General features: G+C 31.9%; 1 protein-coding gene and 1 long non-coding RNA gene across 2 annotated transcripts in view; one reads left to right on the top strand and one right to left on the bottom strand.

The window, feature by feature from the left end:
• Window positions 1-23307, bottom strand: part of LOC129801225 (protein still life, isoform SIF type 1-like) — a 114473-nt gene that overhangs the window by 61816 nt on the left and 29350 nt on the right. Inside the window, exons 8-12 of the mRNA XM_055846060.1 lie at window positions 21727-21886; window positions 18735-18791; window positions 18468-18621; window positions 17846-18091; window positions 15788-15917 (exon numbers count right to left, since the gene is read on the bottom strand). Of these exons, the coding sequence (XP_055702035.1) occupies window positions 15788-15917; window positions 17846-18091; window positions 18468-18621; window positions 18735-18791; window positions 21727-21886 (747 nt within the window). The remainder of the gene's footprint in view (window positions 1-15787; window positions 15918-17845; window positions 18092-18467; window positions 18622-18734; window positions 18792-21726; window positions 21887-23307) is intronic.
• LOC129801244 (uncharacterized) lies at window positions 11997-13099 on the top strand. Its single transcript, XR_008751681.1, has 3 exons — window positions 11997-12436; window positions 12500-12615; window positions 12689-13099. It is a non-coding gene; the product is annotated as an uncharacterized LOC129801244 (long non-coding RNA).

Here is a 23307-nt window from a genome sequence, read left to right as displayed (position 1 = left end):
GACTGCAAATGGGGCCAGGAGGGATGTAACCAATAGTATGAGTAAGATGGGAAAGGAGCTGTAAAATCCACCATTTCCACTATACACGATTTCCGATGGTATCCGTATTCATCTTGCTGGGTGGGAGCATATCGACAATGTGGTGTCTTCCAGAAGGCCTGATAGACACCAAAGCTGTAGAATATTCACCACTTCACCAGCGAAGGCTGCGGGAATTGAAAATGGGTGGCATTTTCCATATACTGCAACTCCAGGATCGATCGAATAGGGTCTGTTGCTAGGCTACCGCTCCAGTTTCATACCAACCACCATCTATAGCAGTCACCTCATCTATACACACAGACACACACATTTACAACCCATCTCGCCCCAGCATCCCCCAAAATACCAAAAGCTTTCTCTCTCTCTCGCAGTGCTTTTGCCTCTCCGGGAGCTTTTTGAGCATATACACAGATTCTACGCGCACGGGAAATAGAGATGTTGCCGCTCGAAAAATGAGAAAATAATCAAATAACGGGGAGATTGGTAGCGCAATCTGATGTGTATTGAACATAATTTGATTAAGCTGCTGTTGCTCACACATTCCACACCCTTCAGGGCCCATCATTCCCTCAAAATCCTCCTCGTTCCGTCATCATCACCATCATCATCGGCTGGGTATCAACTGCTGAATCTAAATAGTTCGTTTATAGTTCAGGATCGTTGCATAAGACATAAGGGGAAAACTTGAAACCTTGCTAAGACTAAGAATAAGTTGATAGAAAAAAAGGCAGAGAACAAGAGAAAATGAGAGAGTGAAAATGTGTAGATGTACATTCGCTGTGAATTTTTTCTTCCTCTTACAACACTGTTAAAAATTCGTCATAGAAGAATTGAATTTACTGAAATATCAATAATCATATTTCGTACCACATTTTCTTTGAATAATTTTCAAAACCCCTAAAATGTTATTATTTCGATAACTCAAGCTCTGCAAATAAAAATTCATTACACAGTGAAAAGGATGGTAAAGTATTCTAGCTTTGCGCAATGCTGTCTATTATATTCCAAAAAGTAGGTTAGGGAAGAGTGGGTCACTTTCAGACAGCAGATGATTTTTTTTGAAAAACTTTTTTTTTTTAATTTTATATTTTTGAAAGTCGCGCTCATAACTGATGAAATCATCTGATTTCTTCCAACAGACATTATTTGTTTCGAGGGAAATAGTCGTTTATTTTATTAAAGGCAGTACGAAAAAGAGTAAAAAAAATAATTTTGTAAACTAAAAATGAAATTTGCTCAGCAATTAATTAAGAATAAAAAGCACTATGATTTTCGTACAAATTTTGAGAAAGAGAAAAAAGAGGCTTTTCTTTACTGCTACAATCATCTTAGATGTTAATTATATAAAATAGAAAAATTTTTGTAGATATTTTGGTTTTTTACTAATATTTAATGCTTCACTGGCCAGATTTTTCTATGCTTCCTTCAGTGGTTTTGTGTCAATTAAAATCCTCCAAGCATATAAAGAGAAAGAAAAAGCAAATAAAATTCAAATTTATTAAAAAAATATTCAAGAAATTCCCATTTTCACAAAAAAATTAAAAATTTTAATAGATACGTGGAGTGTTAAGCGAACGAAAGACGATTCCAAATTATTTAGAAGATTTTAAGTGAATAAGTAGGAGAGGCTGTAAAAATTATCCAATTGAAAATTATTGGTCGAAAGCTTTTATGAAAATTAAATCCATTTGGTTTTGAAAAGAAGACAATCCTTTGACTAACAACGGATGAACTAGGAATACGTAAAAGTTTGAATAAATATAAGCACATTTGAGTAATAAAGGGATGCAAGTTTTGTTATCAAGCAATTTTCCTCACCTAAAAGTTGTGCCTTAAGCATTACAGATCAAATTTAGTTTTTATTACCCGTTTGTCATTTTATCTTTATTAAATAGAGCATTGAAAATCGTGTGAGAAACGGAAAATCATTATCAATATTCCAATTGAATTTTAGAACTAAATTATTTGTACAGCCAGATTTGTCTAGTTTTTCAAGATATTTCAACTTTATTCATAGTATTCCCAAACGATTGAAAAATACGCTCTCTACAGTTCTTTATAACCTGACGTGAACTATTTTAAATGTTAAATATATAAAATAGACCCATTTTTGTAAAGATTTAAGGTTTTTACTGACCATAATCAGATATTTTATTGCTCATTTTTAATTTTTTACTGCCCATTTTGAATTTTTTACTGCTCGTTTGTTTTTTGCCTTTATAAACCTAAAGTAATAGGGAATCAAATTGCTATTGTGGCTCGATTTTCCTTGGGTCTCTCTCTTTCTCTCTGGGCATACCAGCCTCCTCGGCTGGTAACCCTGCAATGCTGAGGTACAAAACATTTAACATGAGAAGGGGCTTCTCCATCGTTTTGTTCTGGAGGTTGATCTCGACGCTAAGACGGCGATGGCCGAACGGAGGGTTAAAAGAAAGAGATAAAATAAGTTCCAATCTATTCTATTCTATTCTATTCTATACTAATCGTTAAGAGGAATAATTTATTATTAATTTTCAAAGAATATGAACCAAATGTTGGATTAACCACTCCAAAACATATCCGAAAAAGAAAAAAATCGCAAATCTCGTCTTTGATATGTATCAAAACGCTGTTTTAAATGATCTTACTTAAGAGGAGTATCCCAATGATCCCAAGATATTATCTTCAACTGTTTCGACTTATGTCCTAAAAACAGACTGTCCTAAAATGTAATTCGGAATACGTGCAGATTCGACTGTAAGTTAAATTTTAAGAGTAAAAGGATCAAGTCGAGAAAACTTTGCGACGCTCTAACTAAACTAAATAGATAATAAAATAAACTCTATTTGATTCTTTATCTTAAAAAATCAGCTCACATGCGAAATTTCATGGACTCCGAATAGTGTTAAAAACCAAGGAATTATATATTGTTCTCTTCGTAGATTTGGAGTAAAAGAAAATTGTGATAAAATAGAGTAAAACAAGATGAGTTTCATAATTACACAATTGAGGTTAAATCAGGCGAGTTGAGTAAAGTTTCTTATCTTTGACAAGACTTGTCATACTTAGTACAAATTCTATAATGTGCTGAATTTTCATTTTAGTTCCTTCAGAAAATTAGATACGTGTTTCGTGAATAATAATAAATTTAATTATTTAGCGTAATGCAGTATTTTAAGAGATTTTCAAATTACCGTAAACCACTTTTTTTTTTAGAATAAAGTATATAGAACTTTTGGCTTTTATATTCGTAACCATATTTATCAAAATTTACCAATAGTTGCTAAAAGAATCTTAAGAAACTTTTGTTAAGCGTGTCTCAAATATTAACTCAACATTTCAGATTCGATTGTTTATTTATCATTGACCAACCTTTTTTTTCTTTTCTGAATGTGGTAAACTTGGTGTAATCCTGCAGAGAGATACATACATCCCTAACTTTGAGGTATATGACGGGAGTGACGTGTGCAGAATATGCTAGCCAGGAAATAGTGATATGAAAGCCAGCAATGTGCCACACGATAGCTCGATGAAAGGTCTCTCTCATAGGATGGAGAAAAAGTTTTATCATCTCCAAAGCAGCTCCCTGCCAGAGTGAAATTCATTTGATTGCTTTCCATGTCATAATTTATAGTCTTTTTGCCCATTTTCATCTCATTCGGGCCACTATTGAAATCACAGCGCCACACATCAAATGCACAAAAGCTCATACATCACTGCATCTCATAACATTTTCATCAGACACGAGGGGCAGAAAAAGGTTCTATGTACAATCTCATGCCAAATCTCTTGGCAAAACTCTCCGCAGACGAAGAAGTTGGGCAAAAAGAATTTCAGAGAGACATGAAACGAGTATTTTGGTCCAAAAGAAGTCATAAACATTTTTTGGAGTTAACCTTTTACGGTACAGAGAACAAGAAAAGTCTGCGTAAAAGAGCACAAGTTCAACTTCATTGGGAGTTGTTTGCAAAAGCTTTTCGTGTCTTTATATCTGTTTTTCTTTTTGTTTTTATTTTCCACATTTACTTTTTCTTTGTGGCATAACATTTTGTGAAAGGATGGTGAGACTTAAAAGACGAGAAAATATACCAAAAGTCACATTTGATAGCAAAAAAGTTTCTTATTGCTGGAACTCTACAGGGAGAAAAAGCGAGAGAGCGATATATAGAATCCCTTAATATTACGTCCTAGAAGTAAAATTTTGCCATAAATTTTTCCAATTTGTAGTTTTGTGAAAAACAGAGTTACGATATTTGTTCATCTATTTGACCGTTGGTTATGAGATTTAGATGTCAAACAGTTAAATCAACTGAGTTATAATCTTAAAATAAAGTCAATACGACACCTTGTACAATTTGTACTTTTACCTAATGTATGTCTTTCTATGTACAGTCGCGGCCAAAATAATAGAATCACTTCTAAAAAATTGAGTTTTTTTTAAATTTCGTGAACTTTTTTCTAGTATGTTTAAAAAAATTAATTTAGAAATGTTTAATTGCCTTCCGTCGAAAAAGTACAGTACTCAAGTCAGTACTGGTCGCAAAAAGTTTGTATGTTACCAAGAATGTGTTAATAATGATGTTCTGCTTGGACAAAAAAAATAGAATGAATTTCAGTAAATGACTATAAATGAAAGTGATTCTTTTTTTGTCCATCAGAACATTACTATTGACGCATTCTGAGTCAAAATACAAACCTTTTGCAGAAGTACTGTACTTTTTTGACTTAAGGCAATTACATAAACATTTCTAAATTAAATTTTTTTAAATCTAGGGGAAAGCGCGTTACCTTCGGACGATTTATGCGTCAAACATTTCATTTTTTTCAATGTGTTTCTAAATAAATTTGGCCACGGATTACTATAGTAGAATAGTAATCCTACTAGATAGTAGGTACAGATTTTCGTGTCTCATAGTAGTGCAAACAAACCAAATAAAAGTGCACCCAGGAATGATACGATTTGATGCTGAGGAATGAAAATGTAGGATTTAAATGATTTTCAGTCCCGAGAATATCAAGATGCAAGGGTACGACGTCTTTATTCGTACTTTTATTCACTTTGATTGCACTACTATGGGACACAAAAATGTTTACCTACTATCTAGGAATATAGTAATCCGTCATTTGGCCCATTATAATATTATATATTTTAATAGCTAGTCCAATGCCTCAAATTTTGAAAAAAGAGATATGGGTGAAATTCATAAGGAACATAAAGAAAAAATTGAATTGTCCGAAGCTTGAGTGGTCCGAAGGTAGCGCGCTTTCCCCTACTAGAAAAAAAATTCACAAAAGTTAAGAAACTTAGATTCTATTATTTTGGCTGCTACTGTATGAATACATGTAATATTTAAAGCTTGATCTATGTATAGTTGATAAAAGTGGTGGCAAAGCATCTCATGCTTTCCGAAATGCTCGAAATCATGACTTAGATGCTACACCTCAAAATACTTTCGTATTATTGTTCATCGATTCAAAACCTATATGAACAAATTTATAAACAATTCACGAGATCGCATAAAATAGCATAGTGAAAATACAATTGAATTTCTGTTAAAAATAGATTATCGGTTCAATCTCATCAGAAAATCTGAGACCTCTTTAACGTATATAAAAATGATACTATTTTTTGGTTGAAAAATAAGTTCTCCAGAGTTTTCTTACCTTTGACTTTTAAATAAACGTTAAATGCTGTAATTCAACGATTTTGTTTAACAATTTAAGAACGATTGGGTCACCGGTGACCCAAAATGAAAATTTTTCATGCGGCCATCTAAAGTTATATAATATTTTGTTCTAAAACATCAGAAACGGTGATTTTTTCTGATCCCCAATTTTCGGCCAATCTTTTAAGGATTAAAGATGAAATGATCGCCTACGTAATCTCTTAAACGTTTGTTAATATAAAAATAAAAAAAATCGCACAATGCGTTATTGAGAAATCACAAAAACATGGTATTGTAGGGAAAAAGGAGGGTAGGGGGAAAATGCGAGGCATGTTAACCATGTTAACGGTCCTTTGGTCACCTGTGTCTGCAAAAAAGGGCAGTTTCTCGCAAGTTTCAAGTCTCTATCTATAATGTTTCGCCTGTAATAGTGCTAACGTATGAATGGAGAGACGGAAATACGGACAAATAGCGTGGTGACATTCTTCAGAAATCGTCTGAAACCCGAAGGTTATGTTGAAAAAAAGTTGTCTCTGGGGAAAGTGGAAATTTTAGGAGTGAAAAAAGCTAGGGATTTGCTTTATCTGTGCAGTTCGAATAGTAAAAGGTAGACTTGTCCCGTAAAATGTGGTTTACATAAATTGACTTATAGTATTAACATAAAAAATTAATGGAAATCACATTAATTTTTTAATGTGAAATAATATTTCTGATTTGATTCATTTTAAGCAAAGAGAGCCTATAAATGAATAGGTTAAATTCTAAATATTAATTTGATCAGAAGACACAAATCACACATTTGAACGCACATTAGAGATAATTTATGTGAATCGCATTCAAATGTTGATGTGCAAGTATGATAATACCGTTATATAGAATACAATTACTATGCTATTTTCATATTTATGGGTTTTTGAGTTATATTCGAACATTTATCTAAATACGCTAATTACATCCATACCATTCTCTAAACGAGGTTTAATGTTTAAACTCCTTAAAATGTATATTTTATAACCAACATATGATTAATGCTTTCATTCACTAATAACTTTAATTTTTTGCTCTTTGCCGTATAGAATTGGATGGATTTGTCTTGGTCTTACATCTCATTTTAAATTTCAAATCGAGATATCATTAATTATCATGATTTACTCTATTAGTTTCCACACTATATTACTGTAAACAGCCTGAATGGCTCACCATGTAGTACACTCTTTCTGAACTGTATGCTCCTAAAGATAGGATAAATTGAATTGAATTTTATGGATCCTTTAAAAGGAAATTTATATAAAACGTCGCTTCCCTTTCTCATTACTGTTTCTGTTGCAATTACGTTAGAACCTGTTAATCGTGTGTTTTATTTGTGTTTAAAAATCGTATTAATTCTATGCATTTTAAATAAATTTTATTTTAAGTGCACGTTAAGAAAAATCATCGATAAAAGTCGCAGCTGTATCAACTTCTGCGAGATTTCCAAAATATAGACACCGGGAGGTGGGGATACTTTTAAGTTGTGGGGCTACATTTATATCTAATATTATCGTCTATTTCTTAATGAAGCTGGTCCTTACAATTATTTTATTTAGATCCACAATTGTTTTGTCTATCCTATATCATGTTAAAACCCAGTTTCCTTTTCTAAATATGCGAAAAAAAATCGAATAAAGCCCCACAGCTCAAAGTAGCCCTACCTCCCCCTACATCAAAAGTAGACAGAAACTACGAAACATAAGAGAGTTAATATCTATTCTTAGTATAATAGACCTTTGCAGAATGGAAATACTTTAATTTATATACTGATAAACCAGCAAATCTGTAGGCATACAACTGACAACCTCATCCCTGTATAAGAAAAAATAATAATGAGAATACTTTGACCCCTTTGCGGGAAAGGTTTAGTTTCTATATGGTATCTTGCGGCAGCATTATTGTTATTATTGTTTATTATAGTGTTTTTTTTAAAGTATTGTTTTTCTTTCGACTTTTTTTCGACTTTCTAAACTTTTTATATGGTCTCACTCCTGACTACTTTTTTGTTTTTGTTTTTTTTTTTTAACCCAGTTGTGTAGCGATTAGATTGGATAGCTAGTGGACATTGCATTTTTTGTAGTTTTTGTAGCCTTTGGCTCGGAAGTGGTCTTTCTCCCTTTCTCAATTCTCTCTGGCCTATTCGCAATGCAAATGTAACAATGATATTGTAACAAATAATATACAGCCTGCGAATGGACATTTCCATCGTTTAGTTCTGGAGGCTGGAATTAACGCTAAGATGGCGATGGACACATGGGAAGGCAGATAAAAGGACGAAATAAGATGAAAATAAATTGAATTGAAAAAAAAAAGAATTATTCACGTAGAGGTAGTCTCATGAGTTTAAGTATTCTGCAATCTGGGACGTTTTACCATTTCTTGTTATGACAAAAAAATTTTAATTGGGTCCTTGCCTTGCATAACTATAAAGTTTTTATTGTACTTTATAGAAGTTTCATGAGACAAAAGTTCTTTTCAATCTCCGAAAGGTAAATATATTCTTTATATAATTTTAGACAATAGAGAAAGTTCCCTGAAGTGGATACTTTTGAAGAATTATTCAAAATACAACATTATATAAAATTTTACTTATTTATGAAGGTAGAATGTTGAAAGGCACATAGTTTTTTGAGCTTAACAGGAACTCTAATTTTTAAAGAGTCCCCCATCTTTAAACATAAAAAATAGATTATGTTGGAATGTCAGCTATGAAGAAATTATTTAAATATAGTAAAGAATGATATGAGAAAAATAGTATAGCCTTTATAAAATTTAGCCTTAAAACAGGATAGAGTTTTTTTTTTGTAAATTGGTAAATCAATTGTCTTATTGACATTTTGAAAATATTCACTGTCCAATTTTTTTTTGCTCAAATATTTTTATATTCATCACCATATAATAAAAAATTTATTATACAATTTATGTTGTTTACAGAAACCCATAAAGATTTTCAAATTTTCTTAAGAAGTTACTTTACAAGATAATGGGGATAAAAATACTTAAGCTTGGATAATAATGACTTCGGCACAATTTGTAGTTTAAGAAAATTTTAAGACATAAAAATTTCCATCTTTTTCATTCTGAAACGTATTATGTATGCCTGTCCAAAATTGTCGCACATTTTTCAATTTAGATCTTACCAGGAATGTTTAGTATTAGTTATGTCTAATACATTTAAGGAAAAATTACGTAAATTTTGATTACATGAAATTTTTCTGATCTAAAAGGTCTGCCAGAGGCATAAACGTTAAATTAAAATTTGATTTAGATAAAAATGAAATTAATGCACCATATTCTGAGAACAAACTTAATTTCAACAATATTCCAGATAGAATTTCATACTTGCTCATGTGAGGTAACTCAAAGGGGATAAATCACAAAATGAGAACAAGGTAAATGCTCCATCCGACTTCCTCTTTTGACAAGAGTAATATATTGGATTCTGCAGAGAAGCTTCTAAGAATAAAACGCAATCACAGTGTTTTAATGGAGTTTGAACATTTCTGCATGATTCACTATTTATATTTCCAACAATTTCACTCGCAAACATCTTTCCCTTAAACGAGCTGTATTTCTACTCACCAAGAAAACCCTTTTGAAAAGTTCAAAGTAAATTTGTTATGATTCATATAGGAATTCTAGAAGTAGTGTATTTTGCCTTGGCACTCATAAAAATGTGTAATTTTAATATTTTATTTCCATTTTTTTCTGATTTAGTTAAGGGGTGGCAAAGTGGTCCCATGCTTTGAGAAATGCTCGAGCTCGTGACTTTGAAGTGCTTTCGCATCATTTACCGTTTTATTATTCGCATTACCGGCTTATAACCGATTGGAACCGGTTTAGATTTGTCGGTAATTCCAAGACCTTTCCAAAGAGCTCAAATATAATAAGATTCGGATAAAAATACGCCCTCTAGAGTCTTTTCTAACCTTTGACCTTGAAAACCCGTTATTAGAAATGATTAATTAATTTATATTTTCGTATAAGGATGAAATGTCCGCCTAGGTAATATTTAAACCATATTCAAAATTGAAAAGAAATTGCATGACGCGTTTTAGAGTAATCTTAAAAAAAAAACATGTTTTTGTAGGGAAGAAGAGGGGTATGTTGGGGATACGAGGGGCATGTTACTGGTCCTAGGGTCGACTTATCTACCAAATCTCTATCTGATCTATCTGTAATTGTTTGGCTTCTTGACGTGGTAACAGCCGGACGGACAAACAGCGTGACATAATTTCTCTGAAATGTCTCAAATATCGATCGGTGGTCGATATTTGAATGTTTGATGGTGAATTTCTATAAAATTGTCACTGATTCGTATTTATTTATGGAGTAATTGACCTATTAATGTTAGATCATACGCCAAATATTAGTGCAAATATAAATAAATTGAATAAATAACTCTACCGGTCGAATTGAGGAAACGGTCGCCTTGAGGGCACTTTACTTTATATTGAGAAAAATGTTCCCCGAGGAGTGGCAAATGGATATTTTAAAAGTTGCAAGAATCGAGGAATTATATAGGATAATATGGGGTAATTTGGAATCATGTCTAATTTGGAACTGTGGGTTTTCTTAACAGTTTTTGATGGTAAAAGAAAAAAACGACGAAGAAGTACTCTCGAATGTAAAGTCTTGCACCTCTTCGTGGTTTCCTTTTTCTCCTTGACCATCTGAAAAAGTGAGAAGATCTCAAAATTCCAAAATAAACATATTTCCAAATCACCCCATCTTACCCTACTGCTCTCTCACTGTGAAGTTCGAGCAATAGAATTTTTATCTAAAAAAATAACCAAAATTACACATAATAAACAAAAAATTAAATGATGTTTTCTCTTCTGAGAAAAGATATCTTTTAAAATAATAATACATCTTTTCTAACACGAGAGACCATATAAATTCTGGACGCTCTGGACAATTATTGTTGTTAATTTTCAGACAATTTGGAAGAGATAAACATTTAGGAAAAGTTTTTCGTGGAAAATGGATCTCACAGAACTTAGGGAATGGGCAATTAAGTCTAAAATTCACTTGAAGTTTCAGACTTTTAGGGGGTTCTGCTTTAAAAGAATACGTATTAAAAGTTTCTCGTGGAAATTCACTCAATATCATACTTTTAAGAGGGGCGCTCCTTCGGATTTACACTCAAAGACACAAGGCAGATGTAATCAAAAATCCTTCTTAATCGAATCTTAAATGAAGTAATGTGCGTGAATTTTCATGATGAATTTTTCATGCATGAACCTTCAAATCAACCATTTATTGTGACTTTAGAAATTCAAAAACATTTTTTCTCTTCAAAGTTAATTTGTGCACGAGACGGTTTATAGAGCTGCAGTTTAAAAGGCTATAATTGTCGTAAAAAATCGAGTATGAATTCTCGAAAAACTTAAAGGTTGTTAACTCTTTAACGACAAGACACTTTTTACGGACCGAAAATCAGCAATAAAAATTAAACCAATAAACAAAATTTGTGAAACGTTTTTACATCTAACTTTGGAAAGTTCAACAGAGTCTGATTCGGTGCATTTTTTACCTCTACGTGCAATAGGGACAAAAATAGCCCGAAACTTTAAGTAATTTTTCTGACAATAACAATGAATGATAATTTTCAGTCTAATAAAAAATATTACGTAATGAGTAATGTAGTTTTTATTCCTAAAAAGATTTTGCTTAAAAAAATTAGAAGTATAAAAAATAATCAAAATCATTTTTCAATATCAGAATTCGCCAAGTTTATATATTTAGTATATAGCAAATAACTGGAGACTTGCAAAAAATATCCTAGATTCCTTCAACCTTATACTTTGCAATTACGTACAAATATAAGGAAAAAAATAACTTTAGGTAGTAAAGAAAAATTATTTTCTTTATGGGACACGGTTGTTCCAATCGTCCTTAAAAGTTGTTAAGGGTTGTCATAGGCAAACAATTCTTGACCACGTCTTCTAAATGCAATGAAGTTATCAAAAATGAAGTTAAAAAAAAGGTTATACTACTGAGAATAGAGAAAATCGTTAAAGGTGCATCCTATAAGACTTCACTGCAGTGTTAATCACATTTAATTAAAAAAAATAATTCTGTATAAAATAATATTAATATGTATTCTCTGATTTAGCTAGACTTTTCAATTCTACAAATTCTAAGTTTCTGAAGTTTTACCAAATCAGAGAATTCTGTAGGTTTAAAATGTTTGGTTTGTTATAGGATTAAAATATTCAATGACATACGAGTAATGCTTAATCTAAAAAGTAAAGGTAACCCTTACACGCACGCCCTAGGAGCATAGCGCCCACTTCATAATTTCACATGTTGAATTCAAGGAAATTTGCAGGTGAAAATATTCACTACTTTAAGACATTATTTATGGTGAAAGGGGTTAAATTGAAAATGGTTTTCCTTGGTGTTCTGGTGTCATTTTGAAAAATTATCTTTATAACTTTTATGCCTCCATCTCACTTTGAATTTATTAATATTTGAGATGTTTCTGGAGCTATTGTATGCTTTCGTTTTGTCTTACATGTCATCTTCATCGGTAAATGCTGAGCCATCCCATTGAGTAAAACGATAGCTCGAGTGTGTTTGGATTTGAGGAGATATAGGTTCCATGTATCTTACTCTGGGAAGAAAAGTTATTTTTCTCCTTTTCGTATACCGTCAGACATAAATTTGCAAGTTTTCCTATGGAATAATTTATGCTTCAATTTTCCCCGGAAGCGGTATGGAATCTATTTTGTGTTGGGATGCTGTCGTGAGACAACATTTTCCTCTTGTGTACACAGTGACACCATTGGGCTACAGCATCGACATGGAATGGGCAAACCCCCAAGGATGCATGAGGATGACGACATAAATTGCGATAAGACGGATATGAAAGGGAAGAATACTGCATGGCAGGGTAAATATGTGATATTCAAACACTTCTTTCATTGCATAGAAAAATAATATTCCTCATCTTTTTTCATCTCTAGAAAGGAAGGAAAAGAAAAAAAAGGAAAACAACACAAAGTGGGAGAACAAGTGGATGGGCAGGAAAAAAATGAAGGGAAATAAATGATTTCACGAGACGTCAGCACTTTTAGCAACATTCTTGACTTGGGGTTGTTACCAAAAAATTTCCTCTTGAATTGATAACACTCGCCCTCAACGGAAACAAACAAGAACATTTCTTGGAAAATGCCAGACTTTCAAAGATGAAGGCACCCAATTACTCAATTTAACTCCATTAAAATTTCAACAGTCGAATAATTTAGCCCCAATCTCAGGGATGAGCGTCATCAAGTGCTTGTGTGAAAGCCCTTTAAAACCCCACTCGCATACCAATAAATTTGTTAATTAATTTATGCACTAAGTTAGTCGAGATTACATTGAAAATGTCGGAACAATCAGAATAATTTACCAAAAGCATTTTGAATGTTTCACTCTAATTAATCACTCTAACCAAACTGTAAAAAAATATGAAAAATTATTTGAAATTTTTAAAAAAAATCACTGTAAATGTACAGGGCACACATAGCCTTATTAATAAAGTACAAGTTTTTATATGAGTATATAATATTCTTATTTTCATTCCTCAGTGAATAGATAATTTCGAAATTTTCATTTGCCTAAATTCTTTACTTAGAAAATAGTTTTTTTTCATTTTAGGTATATTGAGGTGATGCGTAATATATCAGAATAAATTTACACTATAATGGTGTATAAAATAAATTCACATTATGAAGAAATATTTTTTGAAAGAAAAAATATTTAAAGGTTTTTAAAAAATTATATTTAAAAAAAGAAATCCTTTCTTCTAAACTTTTTTGTTAGTATATGGCTTTTCTCATGTGTTTCTGCGTAAACTTTGGTTCCTGTTATGACTGTTTGGTACCTAGTTTTAGAACACGACGAGAACCAGAGAAAACTGTCGTAAGGGGCACCAAAATAAAGAAAAGTCGATTATATAGAAACGCTTTAGAACAGTCATGTACTAAAAAAAATGTTTAGAAAAAGATTTTCCCTTTTCATTTTTCGTTAGAGTAAAACCATTAATGAGGTTCGAAAATACTTCCCTTATTTCGTCTTAGAATCAGCCTTGCCCTAATTTATGCTTAATTACATTATTTTATTAATTTCATATAATATAGATATAATCTAGATTTAAACATTTCTTATATATAGTACAAATATATACATTACCTGTAAAATGTGAGCAGTTTTTGTAGAATCTTTGTGTGTATGACAAAATGAAGTGTATCACAATTTTACTAGATTTAAGACATTGGAAAATTGCTATAAACATTATAAATAGATCTTATTCTGCTAATTATATTTTGAATGTATGAATTCCTCTTTTTCAATTATCCACTCAATATTGATACCAATGAAATTCTTCTATCTACATACCGGCAAAGGTTAACTAGTTATTCACAAAGTAGTAAACTTTACGTTATAAAACCAATTTTCTTTTAATTTACGAAATCGATACTGAAAGATGTGATATAGTTTAAAAGTTAAGGAAAGTGTAAGTCAATACGTATAACAAATTATTAAATTACAGTCTGATATGTATTGGATATTATTCGATAATGTAAGTTTAAATAACACAAAACTAATTGTGGTCAGTGTTTTGGTAAAAAAAACCGTCAGGAAGAATTCATTTTGGAAGTAAATAAAAAGCTTAGCGATTAAAAAAAAAATTAATGTATGGTCAGTAAAAAAACTATATGTGATCAGGAGTGGAATAATAACTTTTCGATACTCTCGAATCGATAGTAGCGATAAATCTATATCCGTTAAATTAAGTGAATGTGGACTTTCTACGCATTATTAGGCCATTCATTGTGACATTTTTAAATTTGTTGATAAATATATCTGTATTAGTTACAGGAAGTGCAGCTATTGTTTAAATTTTTCAGAATCGACAGTCGATAGAATCGAAAGTCATCATGCCAATCCAGTATTGATTGTGATTTTGATCAGTTAAAAAGTTCAATTTGGTAAGTAAAAAATAAATTTTAGTCAATCAAGAAATTCAATTTGCATAAATACTTGGATTAACATTTATTGTCATTTGTAACGTTACTAGAGAAAATAAAATACAGTGTTATATTCCTTTTATCAAATGTTCGTAACTATCGAATTAATTTTCATATGACTAAATCCTGTACACCAGGAAACAGGATCAGGAAAATTTCATGAAATCAAAATATTCATATCCCATTTTTTCTCAAAGGTTTTTTAATACTATCTATCCCACTTTTTCTCTCCTTTTTTCAGCATTACAATTAATTCAATTTAATTTAAATCGATTTGAATGTCAAAAAGTGGGATAAACATGTGTATAATCTTTGATAGACCCTTTTTACTGACCCAATTTGATAACTGTCAAAATTGAATTTCACCTGACCGTTTTGAATTATTAACCATTTTCTTTTATTCCCAATTTTTTTCTAAATTTACTCACCAAGCAAATTTGTTTTTCTTTACTGGCCATTTTTACCAAAATACTGCCATTTCTGTTTAAACCATATAATAATAACAAATATCAATTGCATTGTTATAAATGCAACTAAATAAATATACTTAATACAATTTCAATGTTTAATTTGTAAGGAGTTCAGGAGGATTTCTGTGCTGCATTCAGCAGCTTCTTTGAATGTGTAATTCGCAATATGAGTTTGTATACAAAACAGAAAAAAACAGATGGTAATCTCTAGCCTCAAGCATTTAAGACATCATCATTAGATGCTCATTTGTGGTGTAAAAGTCTATATTATCATGGGAAGACTTAGTGCCTCAGGATATTTTGGTTGCATTTTATAATCCTCCCATTTGCATCACTACTTGGTGATGTGTTACAAAGTAAACATGTAATATGTTGAATGTGTCATACATGAAGAGATTACACTTAAATTTAAAGAATGAGTGTATATAGACTTTTGATTTGAGACTCTCGTTTTTTTAGCTGAATATGCTCCAAGAAATTTCTTATAAAATTGCCATATTATTAACACCAGAGATGGTTAATTTTAGTGGACAATTAATTCAGTCTGGTGATTGTTTAATTAACAATTAATTCCACTTACCTCAGAGGATGTCAAGTAGCAGAGGCGAGAATCGGTGCTATCGATGGATGCTTGCTGAACTATTCCATAGCGAGAGTCACGGTCACTCAGATAATCCGAACGGAGACTATCTTGTCGATCGAAAACACCCCTAAAAGATAAGAAATTCATGTTAAACTAGAATGTATGTAGAACTTGTTAAGGAGAGTACTTTTTTACATAAATTTTATAGATTATGCTAGTACATAATATATGGGGAAAGCGATGCTTGAGTGTACCTAACTTGATGGTTAGTGAAAATATCCTATAAATTCCAGTTTCATGTTTTTGATTAATAAATAATCCAAGTAGTTTATAAGTCATCTTAATACTATCTCAAGATTTTGTAAAAGTAATAACAATTAAATAAAAAAAATCAATTAGTTATCTCAAGGATCCAAAAGCGAGCTATGCTGACATCGTGAAATTGATCGGGAAGTGAGCCACTCTACTGTTCGGAGGATCGGAGGATTCTAATTCATTTCTAGAAACTCAAGACTGGTCCTCACAATTCAGGAGGAAGTAGCCGAAAGCCTGAAATTGATAAAGAAAGTGCTTGAGTTTTTCGAGCAGCAACTCAATCTTTCCGTGTGAGATGTTGGCAAAAAGAAGGGAATACATTGGAGCTTAGTCCATAAACTCAAGAGGAGGAATGGTTTCAAAACCTACAAAGCTCAGGCTGCTCCCCATCGGACCGACAAACAGCATTAAAGTGCTAAAACAAGATCACAGAAACTCAACGATCACCTTTTCAAAGGATTCCAATTCCAAGGCTATGGGAAAGATGTTTAACCCGTCCTGCACTCCAGGAGATTTGGAAATACTGGGAAATTTTGAAGACAAATGTCAGGAAAAAGAGTCAGACAGCAGAAAACTTGCTGGATTTCGAGATTAAGTGGAAAAAGGCCATCCGATACCATGGAGACGGGTTTGTCAAGTCCTTAATGAAGGGAATTAAGAAGGTGCAAGAATTCGGTGAGAAGCCAGTGGATTAAAAAATCAAAATCCCAAAAAATTATCTTTCAGAAAATACATTTGTCTTTTTCATACATACTGTGGTTAACATGTGAGATCGATTTTTCAATGGTCCAAATTTATCGTATATGCTTTACTGTATAAGACCATGATTTTGCTAGATGTCATGTTTTCGTTTTAAACTTGGATCCTCAGCAAAGAGAATTGAGAATTCTTAATCATGTTTGAAAGAAGGATTCTACAATTTTCCATACGAATCTTTGGTTCCATATTCTGTATGTAAGTCGTAAAAACCTCCTCCCAAATACGGCCTAGCATTCGCAATTAGATCCAACGGTTTTACAAAGATGAGGATGATTCAGTCTGTACAGCTTTTATAGGGGTAGACTAATGCTAACAGGAAACGAGGCCGATATAGCCTCTATAAATGGACCGCCGCCCTCATTATAGTGCGGTATTGAAGAACAGTACCGTGTAACAGGATCAAGTGGTCCAGCAACTAGTTTTTGCATCGGTTACGTAAAGTACTTCAGTCTTTCAGTAAAGTGCAAAGAAAGTCTTATTAACAGTTCTCCGGGTTAACTAAGAATGACCCGCAGAACAGGTTGACCAAGATTTGCTATGGATATTATTCTGTGTTAGAGCCATGCTAGTGGTTGCAAAAATACGAATCTATGACTTTCTAGTCAAGTAAAAAAATCTAGAACTTTCTTTTTATGTCAGATTTATTAATCTAGTGTCTCATTCGTAAGATATCTCTCTGGGTCTGATCTACTTTTAAATTATATTTAACATTAAGAGCTACAATACGTTTCTAGAGACTTTTTTATATTATAAGTTTTGTTGGAGTAACTTTTCAAACAAAATTATCCATTTTCGTATACACTGGACTGTCTTCTGTGACAGATATTAGCTCATAAGACTACAACGGAGTTATCTTAACAATAAAAGTATTAGCTTCTTCAATAAGTGTGTAAGGGTAATGGTTTATTTAATGATATGCCGTTCCACATGTTCCACTTATAAAAAATAAAATGTATTTTCATTATTTACAAAAAAGCATACCTCTGCTCTAGGGAGTCACCCCTGGCGCTCTTGTAACCAGAGTCATTCATGCTGTTATCTTGTCTCAATGATGGCAATGAATCCCATGGGGAACGCTTGTGACCAGAACCCATTTGATTGGATACCAGACCCTGACCTGAACCAGAACCCAGAGTTGAACTTCCAGACCTCCAACCATCTGAATGTCTAAACCAGTGAGCTCTAGAACTCTCTCCAATGCAGGAAGCACATCTTTGTTGGGCATAGCTGCACAGAGAAAAGGATAAGTTTTAGTGACAGTTTTAAGATGTCGTAAAATTCAGAGGCAGAGTATTTTTGGTAATACATATCAAAAGTATAATCATCAAATCTATGTCAAAATTATCATGTCATTAGCACATAGCTCCTATTCTGATGGAATCTCTGCTTGTCCATTATGCTAAATCCTGATGGAATATTCAAGTTACTCGTCAGCAAAAAAGGCCATTTGTCTTCCGATTTTAATGTGTGTTTCCGGAGAATTCACAAAGGATTTACCAAAGGATTCACTCCTCTCATACACAATGAGATTGTTCCACTCCACATCGTCAGATATTTCCCACTCTCCTCCCCAAAAGCATCCATTCTTGTAATGTTCTCTTACCTCGAATTGTGATCACTCAAGTATCCTCTCTCGCGTTCTCGCTCCCTTTCACGTGTCAGCTCATTCCTGTCACTGTAATATCCATCCCGATCCTTTTCTCGAGCACTCATGGGTCGTCCAAGAGGCAGAGTGGATGATTTAGCACTGGCAGAACCTAATTACAATTGTAAATCAGGTACTAAATTAATTTCAACTCCATTCTGCGAGCCACCACTGTCAGAAGCATATTTTCTACCAAAGAACAATAAATGTCAGGATTGTACTTACGTTTCCGGGTCGGATATGGACTTCTCTGAGTGGATCCTGGCAAGCTCTCAGCCAATTCTTCACCATTATTCGATTACGAAGACGTGCGGAAGGTGATGGCGAAGAATGCAAAGGTGAGAAAATTGAACAGTAAATTATCAAGCAATTACGTAAGACATTCATACAATACACTCATCTTTGGGTTGGTAGGAGTTAAGGATTGTAGGAGGAAATTGATGAGGTCGATGGAGAATTTTTGGGGTAATTTCCCAAAGGAATTATTTGGTAAATAGTACTTGAAAGAGAAATAAATTGTTACTCTAATTCTAACTATGAGAAATGTTTATAGCAAGTATCAGCAAGTATAAACAGTTCAGTTAACACTTTGAGCTATTATGAAAAATACCTAAAAATTAAGTAAAAAATCCACAATAAACAATTAAATTAAGCAAATGATAATCTAAGGTATATTGATATAAAGGGATTATTTTCCGTTTTTTGTTGATATTAATGAAACGTGAAAGGGTTTTAAAAAAGTTAATCAATTGTCTTACTTATGCATTTGACTCTATATTAACATTTTCAGCTTATTCTTAAATTGTTCTGGGCATCTATTATGAGCAGTGAGGTTTTAGACTTATTTTTTAGAGTTTTTTTTTTACTTTGGTTTTTCAACATTTCGATCATATGTGTTTTTTAAAGTCAAAGCTTAAAGGTACTCTAAAGAGGTATGTCTCAAACGAAGCGGTTACGCTAGACAAGCATGAACCAGTTCCAATCGGTCCTGATCATGTAATTATTTTACTGATAGAACTCGAACTCAAAGAGACAGAAGTTATATTATATAATCCACTTTTTTTCGACTTGTGACATGGCTAAGGGCCAAACGGTAAGATATATCGACTTCTGATCTTCGACGACCTCCCCATAAGTCAACATTATGTAGGACAGTCTTTTTTTCCCCCACACCCCCTCCCACCCTTCAAAACCATGTTTTTTTGCTTTATTTTGAAAACGGCTCCTACGACTTCTTTCATTTCCGAATATGCTTTAGAGGTACTCAAGGCGAATATTTCGTGCTTAGACACCTATGTTCGAAAACTATTCCGATATAGAATTTTCGAAGATCAAAGTTTAACCACTTTGGAGGGCCTATTTCCTAACCGATTTGCTTAAATATGGATTTTTTTTTAATTGAAAGATCTTGAAATTTCCAACACGGTTGCATCAGATTTATTCAATAGTGAATCGGTAATATACCCGTAAATGATTTAACTTTCTCGGATTTACTTTCAATATGTCCGTATACTTGTTACTCATACTGAAATGTTATAAAACCTACATTTTTTAAGCATTGGTTTTATTTTCGAATTTTCTTTTGAAATTTGTAATCAATTTAATCGGTAGGAAAGCAGATGTACTCAAAAAGCACGCAAAAAGATAATACACGGAAAGCTCTCTCCCGTGACTTCGAGCACTTCGCAAAGCTGTGACGCTTTGCCATCTCTTTTTTATTCGAAATTTAATTAGGGTAAAGTGATATAATTTGGAATTAGTGTTACAAGTTGAACAATTCGCCGGTACAAGTTGGACATGGCTTTTTTCTTGATGAATACAGTACAAAATTTGTTTTTTAAATACAAGGAACCAAATTATAAAACTAAAGTATTAAAAATATACAAATAAAAATAAAGTACTAAATTTATCAAGACAAAACGCCCTGTCCAAATTGTACCATTGTCCAACTTGTACCGCTATCCAACTTGTACCACTTTACCCTTTATTCCTAAGATATTTTCGGCGATTTTTAGATAATTTATAAATCGATTTAAATCTGTTAAGAACCAGTAAACCATAAATTATGTGGAAATACATTTATAGTACAGGAACTATAAGTCACGAACTCGAGTTAAAATTTTAATTATATAATAATATTGACCTAATAACATTACATAATTATATTATAAATATAATACATAAATACCCCACAAAATTCAGATATGCTTACTTCATTTGAAGTTTACTAAATAAAGTGAACTTATCACAGCTTCAGGATGTATAATATAGTTATTAAATAAAAGCTAGTCAGGTCTTTTGATGGAAGATTGTAATTTAGTTAGTTTTTTCAATTTTTTTTGATAAGGCTAATAAAAATCATTTTTCGAAAATATTGCATGAAATTCTTACATTTTTCTATTTATTTGTAAATGGTACGTATAACATGACACTAGTAAAAATAAAAGGATCAAATTGATTAAAATTTGATCCTTTTGCAACGCATGGATCCAATTTCAAACTTTGAATGCACATTTTTCATTATAGAACATGTTAATTTGATCCATCCTTTGCAAAAGAGATCAAATTTGGATTAATTTGATTCTTTTATTTTTCACAGTGGACCTATTTTTAGATTTAAAGAGGTTTATGAACATCCCACGACTGAAATAGTAGAGATTGTATTGCTTAAGAAAAAATGTAATTATCATTTTAAGCACGATGAGAATTAAAATAAAATCACGAGTTTTGATAATATTTCTTGAACGTAACGTAACACAAAGTGATTTATAGATAAAGCTCATGCAAGTTTAATGACTTATCGAATTGCATTGACTATGTTGTTTGAAATTTCTTTAAAATTTTAGTTGTTCAGTATGTTTTTTTATATAATTCTTTGTAATACATAAAAAGACCTAGGCAATAAATTAATTTTGTTTTGGCTTAAAGAATCTAAAGAAATGAGACGATGTTGAGATTAAGTAGCCTAAACGTATCAAGATTGCGATTTGGAAATACATAAATCATAAGTTCAATAAAATCTATCAATCTGTCATTCAAAAGATTCTGTGAAAGATTGTGGTCTCATGAAATATTTCTCAGAAATGGTGAATCTTTCAGGAGACTGCATCTACTGGAGAAACAATTGATGTCGAGAACTCGTGCAGAATACGAAATGTGGATATTTTTGGGTGGAATATGAAATGAGGAAGCACGTATAGGGTGGCATATTATTTACCTAAATTCTCCATGCTTTGCGATAAGAGAGCCTCAAATGTGTGCAGACTGTACGATTCAGCGTCCATGCCTTTGGCCAGGGTATTCCTCAAGTGCATTTCATACTCTAATAGAAGTCTCGAGGTCGGCGAGCCCGGAGTTGGGGTCACATTAGTCTGGTTCTGGTGAGACAGAAAAGAAAGTTAAAAATGTTTCCACATAGCAAATTATCCCATTTTTCAAGGAAACTCCCCACTTCATAGTCAATCTTCATGCGAAATTGTTTAACTTTCACATTTTATAAAGCTCATGATATTTTTCTTTGTATTACGATACCATGAGATTTTCAATTAAATTTGTGACGTTAGAAGGTTGTAATTGAATGTCAGATACAAATGATTTATTACCATTTTAAATATTATTTCACATACAAGTATCCTAATTGCTAAATTGTAAACATGAATCTGTTTTGTTTCACAAACAAACATTCAGAACAAATGTTTGTTCAAGAATCAAAATTGGTTATGTCAATTTTCAGTCCTTTACTAAACTTCTGAAAACAATAATGATTTACATATTCTAAATCCAGAATTTCTCGGTTAAACCAGAAATTCTCTATTTACTGTTGTTCGTATTCGCTCGTATATTTATTTCAATATATATTAAAACTTCAATTTATCAAAAAATTTAATAAATTAAATTAGAAACCATGTTATCTATAAATTAGAGTATATATCTATATTACTTCAAATGAACGTCTAATTTGGCTAAATAATTTTGCAATATTACATTTTATTATCTTTATTTATCCTCTTCTTGACATCTGTTGATCTGAATTTAATAAGTCTCATTTCAATGAACATTCAATTATGTTTAACAATCAGATGAAGACAATCGATATTTAATTAAATGCTATTCAATTAATTTCTAATTAACAACTAAATTGCTGTTTATTGTATATAGCACCGTGAATGGATGATAAATTAAGCAACACACGATAATATATAAAAATATATATATTTTTAATTATACCACGCTTTAGTTGAAGTTTAAGAAAATATTTTTCATTATTGTATAATTATATTCTCAAATTTCATGTCAATTTATTATTTAATAACGCTGCTTAAAACGAAGATCAATCATTCAGGTTTAAATAATTTATTTAGCATATTTTATATATGCACATCTAATTTGAACAACTTCTAGAAAATTTGTAAAAGTAGAGATGCGAAATTGATGAGATAAATTCTGAGCATTAAGTATTGCTGGATTTATGTATTCAGGCAAAAGTTTTACTTGGGGAACACACTCATAGTAAAATTTTTGCAAAATGGATTTCCAATAGAGAGTTTAGGGTGTCGTACATTGATTTTTTCTTAGGCAAATATCGTTATGAAAATCAAATAAGTCAATATTTAAATAAGATTCTTCGTTTAGGAAAAATTGAAATAATTTTTTATAATTCAATAAATATCTGGTTAGAAGTTCTAAAGTATTTTAGTTGAATTTTATTGTACTGATGGGAATAGGACTGACAATCTCATCCCGTACAAGAAAAAATAATAATACAGATATAGAAATCCCCTTGCGGGAAAGTCTTGTT

The sequence above is a fragment of the Phlebotomus papatasi genome, chromosome 2 (genome assembly GCF_024763615.1).
Source record: "Phlebotomus papatasi isolate M1 chromosome 2, Ppap_2.1, whole genome shotgun sequence".
Taxonomy (NCBI): domain Eukaryota; kingdom Metazoa; phylum Arthropoda; class Insecta; order Diptera; family Psychodidae; genus Phlebotomus; species Phlebotomus papatasi.
Note: the sequence above shows the minus strand (reverse complement) of the source record. Positions and strands in the feature narration are given on the sequence as shown.